This window comes from Rhinolophus sinicus, chromosome 4, assembly GCF_057876585.1.
Source record: "Rhinolophus sinicus isolate RSI-liver-muscle chromosome 4, RSI-T2T, whole genome shotgun sequence".
Classification (NCBI taxonomy): domain Eukaryota; kingdom Metazoa; phylum Chordata; class Mammalia; order Chiroptera; family Rhinolophidae; genus Rhinolophus; species Rhinolophus sinicus.
Window position 1 is genome coordinate 46,216,265 of NC_142504.1, and position 22,887 is coordinate 46,239,151.

General features: G+C 38.3%; 1 protein-coding gene and 1 long non-coding RNA gene across 4 annotated transcripts in view; one reads left to right on the top strand and one right to left on the bottom strand.

Moving 5' to 3' along the window:
- PTPN12 (protein tyrosine phosphatase non-receptor type 12) overlaps nucleotides 1-14,624 on the bottom strand; it is a 75,861-nt gene extending 61,237 nt beyond the window's left edge. Inside the window, exon 1 of the mRNA XM_019744561.3 lies at nucleotides 14,439-14,624. Coding sequence (XP_019600120.3) covers nucleotides 14,439-14,537 — 99 coding nt within the window. The 5' untranslated portion in view covers nucleotides 14,538-14,624. The remainder of the gene's footprint in view (nucleotides 1-14,438) is intronic.
- Nucleotides 14,625-15,123: 499 nt separating this feature from the next.
- Nucleotides 15,124-22,887, top strand: part of LOC141573191 (uncharacterized) — a 105,335-nt gene continuing 97,571 nt past the window's right edge. For all 3 annotated transcript variants that reach the window (XR_016021082.1, XR_012498865.2, XR_012498864.2), the window contains exon 1: nucleotides 15,124-15,710. This is a non-coding gene — a long non-coding RNA (uncharacterized LOC141573191). The remainder of the gene's footprint in view (nucleotides 15,711-22,887) is intronic.

The window sequence follows — 22,887 nt, forward strand, 5'->3', positions numbered from 1 at the left end:
ACTTAAATTCCTCCAGCAATTAGTTGTGACACCACCTGTGAAATGTCATCTACTGGAAGCTCATTAGAGATTCAGTGCCCAATTTTTATTGAAGCTGGTCACATAGGTACTCTCTGTCTAGTGCAAATCAAAATCCCAGACTTCCAGAAGGAAAGTAGGTGTTCCACGTAAACCATATTTGTACTATAAAGGCACAGTGAGCCACTCTTCTCACAGAGTGATAGATACCTTCCCAAAAGTCCAAGTTCCCAGACACTAGCCAAGGGCCAATCTTGCACGCAGGACTTCCTAAGGATAGCCATCTCAGGCTTGCTGTGTTAACTCTTTTCTGTACACAATTATAAAATGAACAAGTGACCCTCATCCTCTCTAGATCCCTCTCCTTTGAAGGAGCCAGTCATGTTAAGTATTCTTATTAATAGATATTTTATGTTGTGTCATAAAAACTGCTACAACTGACATACTTGGACATATTATTTTATGCACATATGCAACTATTTTAAAGATTCCTAGAAGTCGACATGCTGAGTCAAAGAATATACACATAATCTATTCTATTATGGCCAAACTGCCTTCCAAATAAGACTTCACCAATTTACCATCTATCAATAGATCCAGAACACTAGTTTTTCTATATCCTAGGCAACATTTGCTATTTTCAACTCCTAATTGCTGATTATCAATTTTTTAATTTTACCAAATTTGGTGGACTCTGGTAGACTCTCCTAAAAGTTAAATGTTGGTTATTTGCATTTTTCTGATTATTGGAGAGGTTGGTGACTTTTCTTCCTGTGTTCAGTAATTTGCATTTTTCTTTTGTTAATTATCAGTGGTAGCATATGCTCATTTTTCTATTAAGAGTGTCCTTTTTATTGATACATAAGTTACTTATGTATTTTACTTTATTTGTATTATTTTTAAAATAAACTTTATTGGGTGTTTTTTCCAAGTTCCAAGTCAAGTCATTGTCCTTCAGTCTAGTTGTGGAGGGCGCAGTTCAGCTCCAAATCCAGTCACCATTTTCAATCTAGTTGTGGGGGGATGCAGCCCACAATCCCATGTGGGAATCGAACCGGCAACCCTGTTGTTAAGAGCACGCGCTCTAACCAACTGAGCTAACCAGCTGCCCCATGTATTTTAGATAATAATCCTCCACTGTTAAATGTGTTAAAAATATTTCATCTTAATCTATTGCTATCTTTGTATTACCCTTTGTATTATAGATTTTTTATTTTTATGAGGTTATATCTGATCTTTATTATAATGTTTGTGCTTTAAATATAAATCACGAGAAAAAGCACTCTAATTCAGATTGATTTTACTCCTAAATTATGTTTCACCAGTCTATTTGCATTGGCATAGTAGCTCCCTTAGACAACTATTTCATAAAAAACAATTTACCCAAATATGGTGGATATTATATCTTTTTTGAACTTGTTTATTTTAAAATAAATGAATGTATCTTATGATTCCACCATTTTGTATTATAAAAGGAAATCTTAGGCAATATGGTATTCTCTTGCATCACTTTGTGAAGTGACAATTCTTAAGTACCAGTTAATTTCTAATAGGATGAGGCCATTAGCATGACACTACTTCTATAAGCCTTACAACACTGCCTGTTTAAGTCTTAATACTTAATGCACAGTATGAGTACACTGGCAATCTCTGGGTTTAAATTATTTTAGAATATGTCTCCTCTAATCAAATAGCATTTATTATTTAAATTATTCTGCTGGCTAGAACATTTCATGAATGAGAAAGACCAGATCTACTTTTACCTGTGGAAGGCTGGCTTAGCATTTATTCTAAAAATTTACACCATTTTAACCAATTCCTTGTTTGTTGTCTTAATATTATACTTATAAATTCACCAACAGCCATAACATTTCTATAAATGTTCTTTTTGATAACTCTTATTTAGTTAATATTGCTACTAACTGCTCTTCCCTGAAGTCTTTTCATTATTCCCACCTGTATTTGTTTGCTCAGAGGGTACCCTCTCCACCAAACTTCACCTATCCTGTGCTCATTTTGAAAGTCTGTTCTTATAAAGCGTTCCATGACTCTCCAAACAGTGAATTATGTTAATTTTCCCCTTTAAGAATCCACACTGCACAACAATGTGAATGTCAATGAACTGTACACTTAAAAATGTTAAAATTGTAAATTTTCTTATGTACATTTTACCACAATGAAAAAGTTGCAAAAAAAAAAAGACTCCTCATAGCACTTTGCCCCATGGTATTTGATTCAGTTCTGCATTGTTATTTGCCTTCATATTTATTTCCCCATCTCTATTGAAAATCCCCACAGGAAAGGGGTCATCTAAGCCCCACTGCTGTTCAAATGGGTTGAATTTACCAGAAAACTCAGAATAACTCACTTTCTTTGAAATAAAGCAGGATAATTCTATATATAATCCACTCAAACTCTGATGTGAGTAATACCATTTACCGTGCTTGTACAACTTTAGTAGTTGAAAAGGAGCCTATTCTTCTTACTTTTTACATACTAAATTAGTGCTAAACTCTACTCTAAATGAGAATTTTGCTTCAGTGAAGTTGCTACATTGATAAAGCAGAATTTAAAGCCATTGGAAGGGACCACAATATTTATTAAAATACACTAACTAGTAGAATACCAAAGGTATATGAACAGAGATACTTTGAATGATAAACTTGCAGAGATGAATCCACCTCCTCCTCCCACCCTGGAATTAAAAATGGTTCACATTGGGGCGGTTGGGTGGCTCAGTTGGTTAGAGCACAAGCTCTGAACAGGGTTGCCAGTTTGATCCCCACATGGGTCAGTGAGCTGCACCCTCCACAACTAGATTGAAGACGAGCTGCTGCTGAGCTGCCAGTGGATGGCTCAGTTGGTTAGAGCCTGAGCTCTCAACAAGGTTGCTGGTTCAATTCTTGCATGGGATGGTGGGCTGCGTCCCTGCGACTAAGATTAAAAACGGCGACTGGACTTGGAGCTGAGCTGCGCCCTCCCCAACTAGACTGAAGGACAACAACTTGATATGGAGCTGATGGATCACAAAATACACACAAAATATTATGTATAAATTGAAGGGTTCACAGAACCCCTGAAGCCCATCCACACTGTTCCCCCATACCCCCCACAAAAAAAACAAAATTAAAAAAAAAAAAAAAAAGCTTTCCACCAAAACAGTCAGGAATGTAGAGCCCAATTTCATATTCATCTCAAATTCAGCATGGAAGCTGTTCTCCCTGAGGAAACTCCCTCCTATTATTTGGGTATGCGGGCTTTGCTTATTTTATACACTGCCACCTTGTTCCTCTCATCTAAAACCCACAGTTCTTATCATCTCTGTCTTTGTAAGTACTGTTTGTTTTCTATATCTGAAATGCCTTTGATCCTAGTTCACCTGACACACTCTTCCTTCAAGAAGTCAGTTCAAACGGGGCCTCTTTGCTGAAACTGTTCATGATCTATCTATCTGTTCAGGCAGATTTAGGCTCCCCTGCCCACCTCTATGGTTTAAATCTCGAATACACCTCCATTAGAGTAATATCTTAAATTACTATTGAATACGTTCTACATACTATGTTAGGAGCTTTACATACATATTATCTTGATCCTTCCTGGTAGGTATTATAGCCCCAATTTCCCTAGATAACCAGATTACATCATAGCCGGGCCAGGAGAGAAATTAATTCCTGTTTGGATACAAAGCTCATTATCTTTCTACCAGCCTAGGTTCTAAGGTTTTTGGAACCCAAGCCCTTTGAGATCCTAAGAACTACGAACCTTCTCCACCCCAGCCCACCCCAATGGGCTTACAAACAAAATATTACGTATAAATTGAAGGGTTCACAGAACCCCTGAAGCCCATCCACTGCCCCCAGGAAAACTGCCTGCTGCTTCTCACAAATCTGTTCACAGGAGGTAAACTTCTTGGGGGAAATGACTGTCATTTTCTTGTTTTTAATTTATTTTTTAAATTTATTGGGGTGACAATTGTTAGTAAAATTACACAGATTTCAGGTGTACAATTCTGTATTACATCATCTATAAATCCCATTGTGTGTTCACCACCCAGAGTCAGTTCTCCTTCCATCACCATATATTTGATCTCCCTTACCGTCATCCCCCACTCCCTTAATGACTGTCATTTTCAATTGCCAATTCTAAACACAGTGCCTAGGCCACAGTGGGCACTCAATGACTACCTATTGTATGAATGGAGGATGGTAGGAACCAAGGAAGGACAACAGGAACACATTTTTGCATTATTTGGGAGCCTATCAAGGTAGCTACTCAAATATTAAATAGCTTTTCAAATGGAGATTATATTTAAAAATAGTTATTACAGGAAATGCAGATGTTAGCATACATCCCAAAGCCTGGGATTAACATGATCTACATTCCACAATATTCTCCAGAAAAAAGTTTTAGGAAGTAACTCTGTCTATCTGCCATAAGCCAATTCACAGACACTATAACATTGTACAAATGGAAACAAGATTTTTCTGTGATTTCAGAGGGAAGGAGATAATTGTCGAGGCTTGACTACATGAATCTGAGAAATTTAAGTAGTACAGGAAATACAAAATGCTGGAAGAGGAGTTCAACTCCTATTTGGAAGAGACTAGTGGTTTAGAACTGGACTTGCCTTAGCACATCTTCAACGCAAATCTAATTAAAGGCTTCCCCCCATGGTATTAAAAGTCAAATTTTACAATGAAGAACAAGAGCTTTAAGATAAACTGGGCTAAAATATTTATCCCAGAAAGTCAATTAATTATATTTTTGCTTCTGAGTTCTTGGTGAACGTGGTAAAGTCATTCTAAATGTTCAGTGTTGGGATCTTCAAAGTACTGGTCTATAAAATAGAAGCTTTCCAAGAAAGGGAAAAAGTATGTTCAACGGTACAACCACAGATAAGCAAGATTTAATTCATTCAGCGGTTATGCTCAAGGACAAGCAATAGCTTATTCCAAAGGGAAGAGAGGATACGTACTGCAGAGTCCAGGAGTTTAATACTGGGAAGGTAATGTGTGACTGTTAAGAAGGCTCTGGAACACCAGGCTAAGAAGTATAGACTTTATCCTATTGGCCTGTGATTCTAAACTAGGGCAAAACTTAGAAAATTGAGGTTAAAGAAGAAAGGGAAATTAGGAAGACAGACAGGTATATAATTACAGTTTGAAAAAAAGCAGAGCTTAGATCTGACACTTTTGAGTTGGCTTAGGCATTTCAAATTTCAATAATTTTAATGGTCATCAAGGGGTGGGAGCCTTGAGGTTTTTTTTTTTAACATACGTTTTTTTGACAATAAAAATAAAACCATGTTTCCAATATGGTCCTATATAAATGTATTAAAGAAAACACAGAACTAAGCAGCAACACTGGGACTTAAGCCCACATCCTTTGACTTTTCAACCAGCATGCTTTCCTTTGTCCCACAGATGCCAACACTTAAAAGCAGTATTTTAGAAAAGTGAGTGTGATATGTAGAATGGATTGGATATGGCAAGAAACTATAGGCAAGAAGAAACCAAGAGTTACTGTGCTACAATCACTCCTCAAACACCCACAAGTTACAAGACATCACTATTTTGAAGAGATGCCAATGACATGATATCTGAATTTTATTAATGCAATCTAAAACCAAGTTAAATAAGTGATCATTTTACTAAAATCAACATTCTAAGATAATGTCCCCAAAGTTAACTACACAACTAGTTACTTTAAATGGTTCCTTGAATTCGTATGCACACCAACCAGTACACAGACAAAAATATGTAGTGAACTATTTTTTCTTATTTATGTAGAAGATATTACAATTAACAAAATCATATTTATTTAAAAGTTCGAATTGTCTAGTATTTTATCTTGTATTTTCTTTTTCAGTACATATTAAAAATACAACCACAGTTGTGTAGGCACACCTGTATGCACAGAAGAGGGGAAAGTAGTTCTCATGCTGGTCTAAGGGACAAGCCCCTTGGACCATTTGAAGAATCCACTAGAAGAATCCATCTGTCTTACATCATTAAGCTCACTACAATTTCGGCTCATGCAATGGCCATTAATGCCTAGTAAACGCCAGTCACTACAGTAAGCAATGGGGGTACAGTGATAATTAAGTCCCAATCTCTAGCCTTGGAGGCTTTCAGTCTGGGGAAGTCAGAAATGTGAATGGAATGAACTGAGTGTTATAGAAACACTGAAGTCCTTAACATATGAACAGAAAAATTTAACCTATATAAATGTTAATGTCTTACTTTGTTTCAAACTTTCAAAAACCATTTCTAAACTAAGTGTCAACTATCCAAGGAAAAAAAGCTAACGCTATTCTACAAGTAAATGCAGTGAAAAATTATTTAGAATTAACACTTGAGGTCAATTTTTAGTGTGCTGTTTCAGTGAGTCATGTCTGAAGTTACTAAAAAGTTCCCTTCCACTTAAAGTTATTTAAAATATAAATATAGATGGCTGAACATCCATCAAAGGATGGATAAGAAAATCTAAACTAAACCAGTAGTACTGGGAAAGCACTAAGATTAGCTCAATTGTAAAGACTGGAAAATACTTCCTATCACTCTAGCTTTGAAAGATACGAGACATACAGCATCATTTATAGACTATAAACTTACTGAGATGTATTACAAGCCTATAAGTCAACCACAAGATACTACTTCAAACCCAGTAGGATGGCTATAATAAAAAAAGACAGCCAATAACAAATGCTGGTGAGGATGTAGAGAAATTGGTGGGAATATAAATGGGCATTCTCCTGGTGGGGATGTAAAATGTGCAGCAACTCTGGATAACAGCCTGGCAGTTCCTCAAAATGTTAAACATAGTTACCATATTACCCAGTATTTCTACTGGTAGGTATATACACAAGAAAACTGAAAACATATATCCTAACAAAAACTTGTACACAAAAGTTCCCGGTAGTATTATTAATAAAATATAAAAAAAATATTATATTACATTTTATGCGTTATTGTAGAATACAAAATATTCCAAAAAGTGTAAACAACTCAAATGTCCATCAACAGATGAATGGTAAACAAAACGTGGTATAATCATACAACATTATTCAGTCATAAAAAGGAATGAAGTATTCGGATCCATGTAACAACATGAATGAACTTTGAATGAAAACTATGTTAAGCCAAGGGAGTCAAATCACAAAATATCACATACTGTATGATTCCACGTATACGCGGCCAGAAGAAGCAAATCTATGAAGACAGAAGACAGATTAGTGGTTGCACAGGCCTGGGGAGAGGAGGGAGGGAATGAGGGAGAGAGAAAGAGAGGAATGACTGCTAATGTGTATGGGGTTTCTTTTGGGAGATGATAAAAATTGATTGTGGTGATGTTTGCACAATTTTGTGAATACACTAAAAACTATTAAATTGTACAACTTGAATGAATTTTATGGTAGGTGAATTACACCTCAATAGAGATGTTAATTAATTTTTAAACCACCTACAATCACAATAGTGAACAGTTTAACAAACAATAAAAATTTTCGTATTTATCGAGTCAATGCAGCATAAGATCGTGCCAGGTTTTCAGTCTTTCCTCCCCTCCTAATATTTCAAATCCAAATTTTAAAAAAGTTCAGAGGTATTATATAACCAAAAGACAAGTTCTTGTTATCTTTTAAAATTATATTTAAACAGCAATAATTTTACAGAAGATATACAGATTAAGAAATATATGAAAAATATTGTCTGTCTTACCTGTTTTTAAATAAAGCAGAGGGTGGGAGGGGTGCTCTCCTTCAACCTGTGTCTTCCTCTAGCTTCTGCCATCTACTTTCAGAATGCGAAGGTAAATGGGAGGAATTTATACCCACTTCCCCTAGTTTCTCTTCCACCCACTATAATCTGGCTTCTTGCCATACCCCAACCCCAAACTGCTTTCTGTAGTCAACCAATTCACTCCTACTTGGCAAACAGAATGGGTATTTTCTCAACCTCACCTTACCGGTCCTCCCAGAATTATTTGACTTTGGGAACTATTCCTTTCCTGAAACTCTCCCAGGCTTTTCTGACATCCTTTGGGTTCCCTTTCCTCCTCTCTGACCACACTTTCTCAGGAGCAACCACTAGTACTTCCTTTGGGGGCTGCTCTTTTAATGTTGATGTTCTTCAACCCAAAGCTGGTCACTCTGTGCATACCTGTCTGGATAAGCTCATTCACTCACATGCTTTTAACTACCTCTTACATACTTACACCCTGACTCCTAAATCTTTAACTCCATCCTGCCAGGTCTCTTCAGCTCTACATTTCTATTAGATGTCTCACAGGCACCTCAGTTTTAAAAAGTCTAAAACTAACCTCATTCTCTTTCACGCTGTAATTTCCTCCCTCCATCTTCTGCTTGATTCCCTCTACTTGTTACTCCTCCTCCTACCAAATGATACCGTCCAAGTTGGGTGATAGTATACCAAGCAAGAAACCTCGGAGTCATACTATTACACAAATATTCCTTTCTCCTTTACTACCCACATCTAGTGAATTATTGAGATTTCTTTCTTAATCCTATCAGATCCTTTATAAGCTCTCTATTCTGCTATCTTAGTTTAGTTCAGACCCTCATCTTACTTCTTATATTTCAACGGCTTCTAAAATGTTCTTCTTCTTCTAATTCATACTTCATACTGCCATCAGGATCAACTTTCTACAACACAAATCTGTCAAACGACTGTGTACTCTTCTTAAAACAGGCAGCTGATCCACAGTAGTGATTCTCAGTTTTTCTACCCAAACCTATCTGAATAAGTGAAGGATCATAGCAAAGCAGGCTGGGGCAAGGAGAGGGGTAGGGTGGTAGCAGTGGTTGGAGGTAGGGAAATACTGGAGTGTTGGCAGCTATCATGTCTATTTTCTTAACACCTGCCCACCTTCCCTGGGAATCTAAGAGTTGTAGTGTAGAATTGTTCAAAATCACTATTAACTGATCTATACAGTAAAATATAGTATAGATGCAAGACCAATCTGACCCCTCCCTACCTAACTTTCTCAGCATCACCTTTTGCCTTTACCATGCATTACCTCACTGTTTCTCAAAGTATGGTTCAGGGACAGCCCACCCCAGACCATTTCAGGGAGCCCACGAGGTCAAAAACCTTATCCTAATAATAAAAAGTTGTATTTCCTCATCTGAGGAATGCAGTCTTTAGTACAATATTTTTTTTAACACTTTCATTTTCTTAGGAGTGTACAGTGGAGTTTTCTAGAGTACATGACATGTGATACTGTTTAAAATGTGACACTGCAACAGTATGAATGCAGCAGGTATGAGAATCCAGCTCCTTTCTATTAAGCCAGACATTAAAGAACTTTGCAAAAATATCAAAATGCTTATTCACACCATTTTTTGTTTTGAATAATTGTCATAAAATATAGTATATAGGTAATATGGAATGGGTTTATTATTTTAAAATGAATTATTTTTTAAAATATCTTTTAAGGTAATTTCTAATACAGTAAATAAACAAAAGCTCTTTGGGGCTCTCAATAAATATTTTTTTAAGAGTGTAAAGGACTCTTAAGATCAAAAAGTGTAAGAACTGCTGCGTGAGTTACAGCAGATTATCTAACCCTCCCTAAACATGTTCAACTTTAAAACCTCCATCGTTTTTACAATGGTGATGCCCCTTCTACCACTAGCCTAGTCCCAGCCAGGTCCTTACGGACCTCAGATGCATCCTGGAGAAATAGGATAGCAAGAACAGAGGTTCTGAAGTCAGGCAAAATACTTAACTTCTCAGAGTATGTTTCCTCATCTATAAAATACAGGTTATATCTACCTCATAAATTGTTGGTATGTTTAATAAGACAGAGGGTAAAACACATGGCATATTGTTGATTATGTTAAATAAGACAGTGTAAAACATCTGGCTTTAGCATACAGTAGGAATGAAAAATGTTAATTTCTTTTCTACTTAAAATAACTTATAAAATCATTAACATTACTGTAGTAAAATAAAAACAAGTAACAATTATCTAATCATAACAAAGTAAGCAAACTGGTTGTTTTGAGCTATTCTGTCAGGATTACTATTTGTAGAACAGATGGTTTTATAGACTAAATACCCTGAAATGCATAACTTCTATGATAGTTCTGTGTTACTTTTCATTGATACATCAAGTTCAGATTAATTTAAAATATCAGCTATTTTAAACAGCATTTTAATATAGGATTGTTTACTATTATACCTCTGTGTAGCCTTAGAAAAATAGCCATAAATCCTCTCCTCCCAATGTTTCACAAAATTAAGTACTATAATTCACACTGCTGCTACATCCTGTTTTTTCAAATACTCCACTGAATCTACTCATTACATTTTTTTTCACCTTCCTAAGTGGATAGAAAACTGGTTGTTAAGCTGAAACTGCCATATTTGCTTGTAGCTTAAATGTCATCTTTTATGATTTCTTTATATACAAGTGTCTAATGCACGAGATAACCTTTAGCCTTGTCAGAATAAATCTACTTGTTTCAACACTTTTATTAGACATGATAAAGCTTTAAAAAGCAAAAGAGAATAACTAAAAATGAAAGCCCAAATACCTCTTTCCTTCTATCTCTAGTTATCTGCAGCTAAATATATAAATTAGCTATATGAGGATATACAGATTTTAGCACAGTAATTTGTTAGATGATGACCCTAAATATCAGTCCCTTACTTCAGCCCTGTGAAGTAGGTAGTATTTGTCTTCTTTTAAAGATGAGAGAACGCAGTCATCTCATTTTCTGTTAAGTGGCCTTCCCAAGGTCAGGTAGCTAGCCAACGGCAGAGATGTGAATAAAACAGGTCTGTCAAACCTGAATGTGCAGCATCCTACCTTATGAACTTACTTCTCATGATCACTGCCTGCCATCTTGTAAAGACTAAAAATCTAAATAGTTGAGATAAAGTTCTGGATTTGCCACAGATCAGATGTTTAACTTTTAACATATAAGTAATCATCTCAGCCCCACAGTGTACACCACCTTGATACCTTAGTTTTCTCCTCTTTAATGGGGGTGGGGGGTGGTGCAGGGGTGCGTAACAGGCCAAGACCAAGAATAGACAACTCATAGAATAGTTAATGACAGATGGAAAAAATTTCTACCATCACTAGTCACTGAGAAATTCAAACTAAAACAAGATATCATTTTTCAAACATCAAATTATCAAAGATCAAGATAATTATTACTCATATATTACTGACAGTTGTATAAACTGACACAACTTCTTCAAAAAGTTTTTTATAAACATGTATTAAATGTTTATATCCTTTTACCTCGTACTTCCACTGCTATAAGGTCTTATGCAATAATCCAAAATAAAGACATTTTATGTATAAATGTTCATTACAGAATTATGATATAGAGGATACAAATAAAGTATACATATTTTAAGAAAGGAAAAAACTATTAAAATTGTAATACTCAATATATACTGATAACAAAAGAGGAATACAAGTCATGTGTACACATTTTTTTTGGCACACCTGGTATAATAGAAGATAATATATAATGACTGGACTAAACAGTGAACCACGAGGAAATGGTTAAGCTACAAAATAGTTGCCAGGTGAAATATTATGTAGCCACTTAAAAATACTTTTACAAATGAAAAAGTTATCAAAATATTAAGTTGAAAAAAAAACCCCAAGAATATAAAATGGTATATGTAGCGCGGTCACAGATAAGCATTAAAAACATTAATAGACTAATATAATATTGTATGTCAACTGTACTTTAATGTTTTTTAAAGAGAACTACACTGATCTATATATGCTTATAGATTCATGTCCAAAGTAAGATATAAACAAGTATATATAGTTCAAGCCTATTTGCATAAATATGTTATATAGACATAAACGAACATTAACAAAGATAGCATTTAGGTAATGGGACTATAGCAAGGCTGGATAGAATACTGGAAAGAGCCCAGTTTGGATGTTCACCCCACTTTCCTGAGGGTAAGGCATTATTTTCTATAATTTCAAAATTTGAAATGAACATTATTACTTTATAATTGAATAGGGTTATAATAGATTACCTCTAAGGCTCAGTTCCAAAATGCCAGCATTTAAAAGTGCATTTTTAATTCACATCAGAATTTAAGAATAACAAAACAGCTGATCTTCCATTCTCTTTCTCTGGCTGAAGATACAGTTTCCCTCCAGCTTTCCAGTCAAGGGAAAAAGAGGCACCAAATAGCAGCCTTAATTATAGCTATTGCTTATCAAGTCATGGAATTAAAAAAAGCAAGCACTATAAAAGAACAGTCTTAGTCATCAAATCTCAAATGTACAATCACCTAGCTATCCCTGGGTATTGTGGAAGAAAAAGGAAACTCATTTAGTCCTTGAGAAATGAAATCTCCAACAGGAATCCCTGACTCATCCCTAAAGCATGAACCGTAAGGCCACTTCCCCTACACAGGAGTTCAGAGACTGGGCACCTGTCCTGATGGCCTACATCACCAAACAATGCTCTTTCCTGACAGGATATGCCCAGGGATAACAAGATCAGCATGCCAAGTGACCAGAGACCACATCACCTATCCCTCCATAACCAAAATAAGACTGCTAAAGACTAGTTTTAAACATTTTTAAATATTCTAAGTAAATATTTTCTTCTATTTTTGCTACTGTAGTAAAAAAGGGACTTCATCCAATTATTGACACTATTCAAAGATATCAACACAATAAAAATTCTGTCATAAGGGAAAATGTCCTTTTCTTTACCCTTCTCATATCAAAAAGTAATTTTTCAAAAATACATAGGCTAAATATCACGAGAAAACGCTTAAAATAAGGCATAGACTATTTAATGTATATTTTTCGGTCTTCAAGATTCTCACAAAACCTTAATCCTATCCTCTATTATTGGTCCAGAAAGGCGGGAATCACAAAGTTCAACAATACTATAATACTGTGAATCTATTTTATAAGCTGTTAACTTTAACGCTAAAGCTTTACCAGACAGAAGTCTATTTAAAATGTGAAAAAGTATTTCAATACTAATAATCATCTCACCTGCCTCTTGTAAACAAACTCAACTTGGAAAAATTAGACAATGCTTGCTGCTCATTCATTTTTGTACGTATTAATTGTATTCTTTTCACAATCGAGAATTTCGGAGTTGATTATTCTTGGAGGTGTATACCTTCTCCAGGAGCAAAATTTTCCCTAGCTTATTTCCCATTCCCAAATCCCGCCAAGAAGCAACCACTTCCCAAAGTCCCACTTCCTTTTCCATTCCCCAGACCTCCAGGGTTTCCAACGCCCCAATCTTGCGCAATATCCGTAGGAGCAGCAGCCGTAACCACCGCCTCCTAAGCCGGGAAACAACCCTAAAGGGAACATTGTCCAGCAGAAAAATAAAGGGTGTGTGTGTTTGGGGGGGGGGGGGGGCAATGTAGGAAGTCGACTTCTGGTCCCACGCCTTCGGATCTGACCCCCTCAAAGTGATGTATGTAGAGCAATTTCATGAACTAGACTTTTAACCTCCTCTCCAGCCCGCCTGTACAAGCAGAGGGCGGAAAGGAAGGCGGGGGGAGGCTGCGAAGGTTATCTCCCAGTTCAGGGCTTCGGCCCGCATCGTCGCCTCCGCCCCACCAGGACTATTGTTCCCAAGTTCCCCACCCCCACCCCGGATAGGAAGTGATAGTCACATCCCCTCCGCCTTCGGCAATATCCCCTAGGGAGTTCGAAGTAGGTTTCCTTCAGGATAAACCTCCCCTCTCCACACACCCTTACCCCCTCAACCTAAAGTCACTTTGACCCCCAATACCATCTCCGACCTGGGTCTCAGGAGGCAAGAGACGGGACGGGGGTAAATGGAAATGAAGCAAACCACCAGATTCCTTTCCCAGGCGTGTGAAATAATAATTGTGAACCCAGAAACGGCAGAAGTCCTACCTTACCCACTTCTGAGACGAGCTTGAGCAAAGCGACCCCACGAGTTAATGCCAACCTCAATACCCACGTTCCTCCGTCAGCAGCGACCCGCTCTCCTCCTTGGGCAGACACCCCGCCAGGACCCTCCCAGGAGGGGCAGGTTGGATGGAGAGGTGAGGAGAAGAGCCCCGCCGGCCTGTACCTCACTTGCCTCGGGATCCCGGCCCGAGAAACAATAGGTGGTCGCCGGTGGCGGTGCTGAATGCGGGCTCGGCCCGGTGGCCGCTCCCTTTGGGTCCCGAGCGTCCGCGGAGGGTGCCGCGAACGCGGGAGGAGGGGAAAGGAGGCCGAGGGGCGGAGGCGGTCTCACCTCCCGTTGGCCTCCGAGACCACCCGGCCCTGGGGGTTGGTGCGCGCCCCTCCGCCCTTCTCCTCACAGCCGCACACAAAGCGCTGGCGGCCGGGGCTGGCCGGGCGAGGCTCGGCGGTGGGCTCCGGTGCACGCGAGAGGAGGGGCAACCAGCGGGAGGACTCACCATGAAGTCCCGGGCGAAGTTGTCCTCCCCATTGTGGTCCGGACTCTTCATGGCCTGGACCCTCTGGATGAATTTCCTCAGGATCTCCACTTGCTCCATCCTCCCGCGTTCCCCCGGCTGCGGTCGCTGGCCCCCCTGCCGCCGCCCGCCCGCCCGGCGCAGAGCCCGCTCCGTCTTCCCCAGCTCGCTCCCCCTGCTCGTCCCCTCCCTCCCGACCCCCGCTAACCCCCGCCGCTCCCTGCTCCTCCCCACCGCCCAAGGCGGCGGCAGTGGCAGCACCGGACCGGCTACCGACCCTACAACTTCAGGAGCAGCCGCCGCTCTCCCACAGTACGAGGCAAGCCGCTGCGGCTAGCGCCAACCCCAACCCCCAGCTTGCTCCATCCTCCTTCCCCGCCCTCCTCCTCCTCCGTCCGAGACGCCGCCACCGCCTCAGGAACACGGCTCTCCGCTCGCCCTGCCCCCCCTCCCCGGTTCCTCCTTCCCACCCCCCCTCCCCACTAGCAGCCGCAGCCGCCTCTCCTCACCGGCGCGCCCCCGGCCGCCACCCTGACGCGCGGCCCCGCGCTGTGGCTCCGCCCCAGGCGCTACGCCACGCCGATCCTCCGGCCCCGCCTCCTTGCCACGCCTCCAAGCCCGCCCCGCGGGTCCCAGTCTTGCTAGGAGTGGCTGGAAGGTGCTGCGGCTGTCGGTTGGGCGACTTGACTCTACTTCCGGGGCGGGTTCCCCTTGGGAAGCTCGTAAGCCTGAGGAGAACTGGGCGGAGGGAATTCGACTCTGAGCAAGTCAAACCCAAGTCAGTCAGAGTAGGACTTCAGTTGGAACTTGCGGGCTCACAACCTACTAAGGGACAAAGGCTGTTTCTAAGAGTGCTTCCGCGCCGCCACCAGCCGTGGGCTGGGACTACAAATCCCGGCACGCCGGAGGCCAGGAGCCGGGGAGGGAAAGGGCGGTGGTGGGAAGAGAAGCATGCTGGGAACTGTAGTGTCATCCCCTCATTCGCAGCAGGTATGTCTTCACGTTGCTAATGGCTCGGTGACTGTTGACGGCAGTTAGACTTTGGCACTTGGGAATGGCAACGGCCAAGAGAAACGAAACGCTTCTTGAGTGAAAGGAAAGGACTTTTGCTGTTTGCAAATCCATCTAAACCCGTGGCGAGTGAGCGCTTGAGATTCGAAGTGCGTCCTAATACTACATACGTACCACGCATATGGTGTGGGCTTAGCGTTTGCTGAATTGAAGGGAAATAGTCTTCTTGCCCTTAGCTTTGCAGTAAGTACTTTAGAACTGAATAGCTTTTCTTCGTAGAATGGACTTCATAAATCTTTATACACTTTTGTTAATCTTATAGTAATCAGAGAATATCCTAGTCTAATTCACTATTTTGCAAAGTAAGTGGTTTGCCCCAAGGCCCCCCAGCATATTCTTAGCAGAGCCAAAAGTAGAATGTAAATCCCTTTGCTTTCACTACAATACCTAATTGCCTTTCACTAAGGAACTTAAATTTGTGATAATATGACAGTAGTGAAGGATTTGATTTGTGGACTTGTTTTGGTCACATATCCACAAACAATATTTTTTACAGCTCAGGTTGGTCGGGTAATTTGGTTAAAATAGGAAACATCAGTGATAGGCCCCTTTTCCCAAAGGCTAAGGATTTGAACTTGATACTGTTGGCGAGCCACCAAAGGTTTCTGAGTATAGAAGTAAAATTAGAAAAATCGGTCACTTTTGGATAATTTGTGAATTATTAAGGGGAAAGAAAGTAATGAGAGATATTGGGAGCCAATTCATGAAGCAACAAAAACTGAAACTAAGGTCATAGCACTGTAAATACAAAGATACAGATGGAGGTGAGAGAGACTGAAAGAACTCACACAACTAGGTGCCTGACTTATTGGGCAAGAAAGAAGGTAGAATTAAAAATTACAGAAATTACCAGGTTAGCAGTGATCAGAACACAAGACTGCATGTTATGGAAAAATGGGGACATTCATACACAGATGGTAAGAGAAATTGGCACAACATCTTTGGAGGCTGTTTGGCCATAAATGTATCAAAATGGAAAAGTCATGCATGCTTTGACTGAAAAGTTTATATAGGATTTACAGCTGTGTACAAACATAAATGCTTATTGCAGCCGTATTTGTAATGGCAAGAATGGAAATAACATACCTGCCTATCAAAAGGGCACGGGTTAAAAAACAAAATCCCAAGCATATAATTAAGTTCTATGAAGCTATTTTAAAAAATGAAAATATATATGTATGTACATATATGTATACATATATATATACACACACACACACAAACACACACATTGACATGGAATAGGCCCCAAGATCTCCTTATTAAATGAGAAAAGCTAGGCATACATTGTGTTTATAGTATTCTTTCATTTATGTAAAATGAAATATGGATAAAATGGTGCATAAAAAAATGCCTGAACATACATAGAATTTTTGTGAAGGATACGTCAAAAACTGTTAGCTGTCGTCTCTAGGAGGGCCTTGAGAATCTTTGGTAGAAAGGAGACAACTTTTAGCATGTATGTGCGTTACCGTTTCAACAAAATTAAACCAATTCAATTAAAAATGTTTAGACTTTGAATCCAGGTCATAAGAATGGCAATATTTTTCATAGAAACATGCAAATAAAGAAAAAAGGAAGCAGATCTTATTTGGGAGATTTTTCTTAAATGGCACAGGCTAAGTTTCAGAATTCCCACCTACTTACACTACAGTTCTCAAAGAACTTGGTCCTGCCCATGCTTGGCCACAGCTGGGGGTTTGGGCACTTGACCCAAGTTAACCAGTCTATGTAGACTGGCCAGCAACCTGTGGCCTAGTGTAGGAACATGGTCTGGAACAATCAATTCTCACAGTTAGGATTCTGAACTAAGAAACCTAAGAGAATAAATCATTAAGCAGCAAGGGCAGAAGCTGAATGCCACGAGTTAGAGTTTGGGATTTGGTCGACTGAAGCCTTGCGAGAGAGTAGAGAGAGAAGAATCTGGTTAGTCAAGAAAGGAGTGTTAAGCAGGCATGCAGAGAGCTGTAGAGATGTCATGATATAACTCGTGGCCATGGGAGAGATGGGGAGAATCCCTGGAACAACTTGACTTCCTCGTAATTTTTCAGGACAGGTTTGATTGACATTTATTCCATAGATAAATCCTGCATTTCCTGAAGCAGAATAGGGCTATTATAAAGAGCATGGGTTCTGAAGTGTGAGAGATACAGGTTCAAAAACCCACTCCATTTCTTAACTCTGGGCAAGTCACTTAACCTCTCCAAGGCTCAGTTTCGTCCGTCTTCTATGAAAGCCACCCAGTGCTGTCTTAACAAGGTGTGTTTCAGAATTAGTATACTACACATTACACTTCCTCATAGAAAACACAAAATAAGAACTGGTTCATCAAACAAAGAATGAATGATTCCCCGGCCTTTTACTTTTTTACCACTTGAAGTATGAGAAGAAAGCTGAATACCATTTTCAAAAATTTCTCATCTTAGTAATGTTTTGAAGGTTTGAGTGGGAGTTTAAAACTAATAATCAAAGAGAGGTTTCAGGATTATCTGTCTGTTTCATATTCACAGTATTCCTTTCCCCTCTAGCTCAGGTAAAAGTAATACTTTATATCTGTATAGAAAATTTAACTTGTGTAGTATTTTCATATCTGTTCTCTCCTAAAAGCTACCTTATTACAGCTTTCATGGCATTATAGCTCTTGGCTCTTAGTGAATTTTTCTTTTTTCTTATAACCCTGGGAAATAATTTGGCATCATTGTTCTCATTAATAGATAAAAAACTAAAACATGGGAGTGAACATGACTAGCTCACTTGTAAAAAACAAATGTCAGACACATGGCCAGAACCCACAGGTCCTGAGTTTCCAGCTTGTTTGCATAAATCACTGAGTCACAATGCTTTTATACCTGGTGTAATTTAAGTGAAACTACAGATGAAGATTCAAACCATTTTGAGATTCTCCCAAAGTAGCACTTCTAATATTAACTTGTCATTTCATTCTACATACCTCAGTGCTCTCTGTACTCCCAACTAAAGGATTCATACTAGCTGGGAAGTTATGGGAGAGTGAATAAGAAAGAAGGGAGGGAAATTCTTCTCTGGTTTATTCCTGGCATCCCTTACTCCTTCATTCCTAAACCTACTCACAGCAAAAGAGCTGTTGACCATTTTTTAACCTGTGAGTTTGTTGTTGAAATATGTAATCTAATAGAATACAGAGGGAATAAAGGAGCATATCCTTTAGTCTGGGTAGCATAAGATTAGTAAGAGAAAGGCATATAAAAATGGAGAAAAGTTTGGAAAGGATGAAATTTCTTTAATAATGTATGTTTCTAAAGCTATTTTTTTCTGAGCTCTTTGCATGTAATACTCTGTTCATTCTCATAACTCTACCCTAAAGTAGATAAGCCAGGTATTATTATCTCCATCTTTATTTATGATTAGAATACTAGTGGAGATAATAATGCCTAAGCTTAGAGAAATTAAATTATTTGCCAAAGGTCATATAGGTGGCAGAACTGGAACTAAAACCCAGGAGGCTCTCCACTCAATGAAAACTTCAGAGTGTTACACAACAAAAGCTAAATACTGTAGTATACTATTAAATACTAACTGCAGGACAATGTGGTAATTAAATCAACCCTCTTCTTCCAATTTCGTATCTCGTATTTTTTATGCTGTTTCATTTAACATTCAAAGAAAAATTAATATTTTATAAATAACTTCAAAGTCAAGTACTACCTGAGCATCTAATTAGTGATGCTTCAACATGATGACATTTAGTTTCTGCATTCAGGAATGGATCATTACCAAGAGCTGTGAAATATGATTACAACATATAATTCATCCATATTGACTGGGCTCAGGCCCAACTATCAGCAAAAAGCCCCAGAACAAAGCAAGCAGAAAACCCCTTTCATTCAGTAACTGCTAATATGTTAGGTTAAAAATAAATTGTGTATGAAAACAAATACTGTATGATCTCATTTATATGTGGAATCTTAAAAAAAAACCCACCAAATTCATAGGGTGGAGTAGGTGGAGTTGGAAAGAGGTCAACAAAAGGTAAAAATTTCCAGTTATAAGACAAATAAGTACTAGGGATGTAATGTGCAACATGATGATGATAGTTAACACTGCTGTATGACTTACAGGAAAGTTGTTAAGAGAATAAATCCTAAGAATTCTCACAAGGAGAAAACATTTGTTTCTTTTTTTTCTTTTTAGTGTATCTCTTTGAGATGATGGATATTAGCTGAATCTATTGTGGCAATCATTTCACAGTATATATAAATGAAACCATCATGCTGTATGCCTTATACAGTGATGTCAATTATTTTTCAATGAAAAATAGGGAAAAAATAAATAAATTGTGATTCCACTTACATGAGGTATCTAAAATAGTCACATTTATAGAAACAAAGTAGAATGGTGCTTACCAGGGGCTGGGGGTAGGGAGAAAGGGCAATTGTTTAATGTGTATAGAGTTTCAATTTGCAAGATGGAAACGTTCTGGAGATCGGTTTCACAACAATGTGAATATACTTAACATTGCTGAACTGCACACTTAAAAGTGGTTAAGAAGGTACATTTTATATGTGATTTTTCCTTAATAAATATGTCAATTTTATGCATAAATAAATTGTATTGCTTGGGATGATGAAAAAGGGCTGGATAGTGGTGATGGTTTCACAATGTGAATGGACTTCATGTCACTGAACTGTATACTTAAAAATGGTTAAAATGGTAAATTTTATTTTAGGTATATTCTCCACAGTTAAAAGAATTGTATTTAAAGTACCAATGTAATTTTTTTTTTTTTTTTTAGTTTCAGGTGTACAAAACAATGTAGTAGACATTTGTCATTTATACTCCTCACAAAGTGATAACCCCCCTCCCATAATCTACTACCCCTCTGACATCACATACAGCCATTACATTTCCACTGTCTCAATTCCTAATGCTGTACTCCACTTCTTGTGACTATATATATATTTATTTATACATATGTATATATATATATATATGTAAGTTAAATTATAGTTGACACTCATTATTGTTCAGCTTCAGGTGTACAGCGCTGTGATCAGGCATCTACACCATCACTGAAGTGGTCTCCTTAATAAGACAAGTATTCATTGGATACCCTACAAAATCTTTACATTATTGATTATGTTCCCCAAATTGACTTTTGTATCCCCGTGGCAATCTTGTGGTTACTGACTGTGCTCTCTAATTTCCTCACCTTCTCCCTCATCCCCCCCACCCCATCTAGCAACCCTCAGTTTTTCCTCTAATTCTCCAAAACTGTTTCTGATTAGTTCATTCACTTGTTCTCTTCTTTAGATTCCACATATAAGTGAGATCATATGGTATTTGTCTTTCTCTGTCTGACTTATTTCACTCAGCATAATGTTCTTTAGGTCCATCCATATTGCTGCAAATGGTAAGATTTCATTCTTTATGACTGAGTTAAAGTATCAATGTGATTTTGACTTTTTATCACATTCACTATTCTGTAAAAAACTTTGCATTTCATTTTTCTGCATAGGCCACTATGAGGCTAAGATTTCTTTGAGCCTCTCAGTTATTCAGCCTATAGTCCAACATAATAATTGGTGCTGTTAGGGAGACATTTAAGTCTAAACTAAAATCTATACAAGGAAATTTCATTTCTGAGACTTATCACATTATGCAACAATGTTTTAATGTCCATAGAATTCCACAAGGCCCCTTACATGCATGTTTTGTTTCAGTGAAATCAGCAGATGATTATCTTGCTTTGTCAGTGACTGTCACATTTCAAGATGCCCATTTTGTAGTCAGATTCAAGTTTATCCTGTACGTAGTTGAAAATTTGTTCAAAGTCATTTACTGTTAATAGCTAGTTACTCATTTTTCTCAACTTGGAACTAACAAGCTTTCAGGGTTTTAAAATTATTTTAAAATTTCCTTTTAATGTGCTCTACCAGTTACATTTTAAAAGTAAACTTTAAAAATATTTTAAACTTTAAGGTATATATTTTCCTTCTTTTTTCAAATAAATAAGCTATGTAATTTATCAAGGCAATTATTATCTACCCTCTCCTTACCAGTTTTTAAGTAGTTCCATTTTTCAAAATTCTAGTGAAACATTTGCTTATATCTTTATTTAATAGTAACTTGTCTCCTAGAGGTCTTTCATTTCCTTTCCTTAGTTGAATGTTTGATGTTTAATGTCTCTTCAGTAGATTTCAATTTGCTCTCTTCCTCCAGTTATCCCTGGCTGATCTTTTTGTTGCATGTTACATAAAGACTATTGTAAGTATATTCTTAATATGTCACAAACCCAGAATCATGTGTCATACAGATGGTACCATGCAGTGGTTTTATTTTTGATGAGCAATTTGTGAGACACTATTAATTATGCAATGTTTTTAACAATGAAACTTTTCATATTTGGATTTGTGTGTGTAGAGGAGGAGACATTTATGATTTACACTGCAGCCGGAAAGCTGCCCAGGTGGTCCTTTTCTTCATTCTTGGTCAGCTCCTATGGCACCTGAAGCCCTACACCCTGCTTCTTCTTTCCTAGAGAAAATAGGAGTTACCAAGTATCAACTCAGTTGCTTCCTTTTCCAAGTAAAATTTGGAAATCACAAATTTACCCCTATATTTATTTGCTTCTCTCCAATATTAGGATTCCTAATCCTTTCTGAGGCTAAGCCTTCCCCGTTGACCCTGTCTGTATTTAACTCTTCCTATTCTTCCTGTTCAAATATTTCTTCTTTATCTTCAGTCTTTACGTCTCCACGGACTCCCCTTACCCGACAAAATGCTCAAGACTCCCCCAAGCTGCTGTACAGTCCCATCGTTTGCGATCCACAACCACCTGACTCCTGGCACATTTCTCCTAAAGGGACCTTCTACTTCCCAGATCTAATGACCTCTTAATTTAAATCCTACTCTACTTTTCTGTGGCGTTTGACTGTTTCTATAAATACCCTTCCTTCTTGAAATTCTCCCCTTCCTTCGTTTTTTTTAGTTTTAAATTGAGGTGAAATTGACATGGCATAAAATTAACTATTTTAAAGTGAACACTCAGTGGTATTTAGTACATTAAAAATATTGTGCAACTACCAGCTCTGTCTAGTTCAAAAACATTTTCATGATCCTGAAAGGAAAGTCCGTACTCCGTTACATAGTTGCTCCCCACTCCTCCATCCCCCCAACCCCTGACAACGCCAGTTTGTGTTCTGTCCCTATGGATTTAGCTATTCTGGATATTTCTTATCAATGGAACCATACAATATGTGACCACTTGTGTCGTGCCTCTTTCATTTAGTGTAATTTTTTTTGTTTATTTCAAATCTTGATATTTTACCATATTTGCCTCAGATTTTATTTAAGTGACAAAACATTGCAAATAAATTGAGAT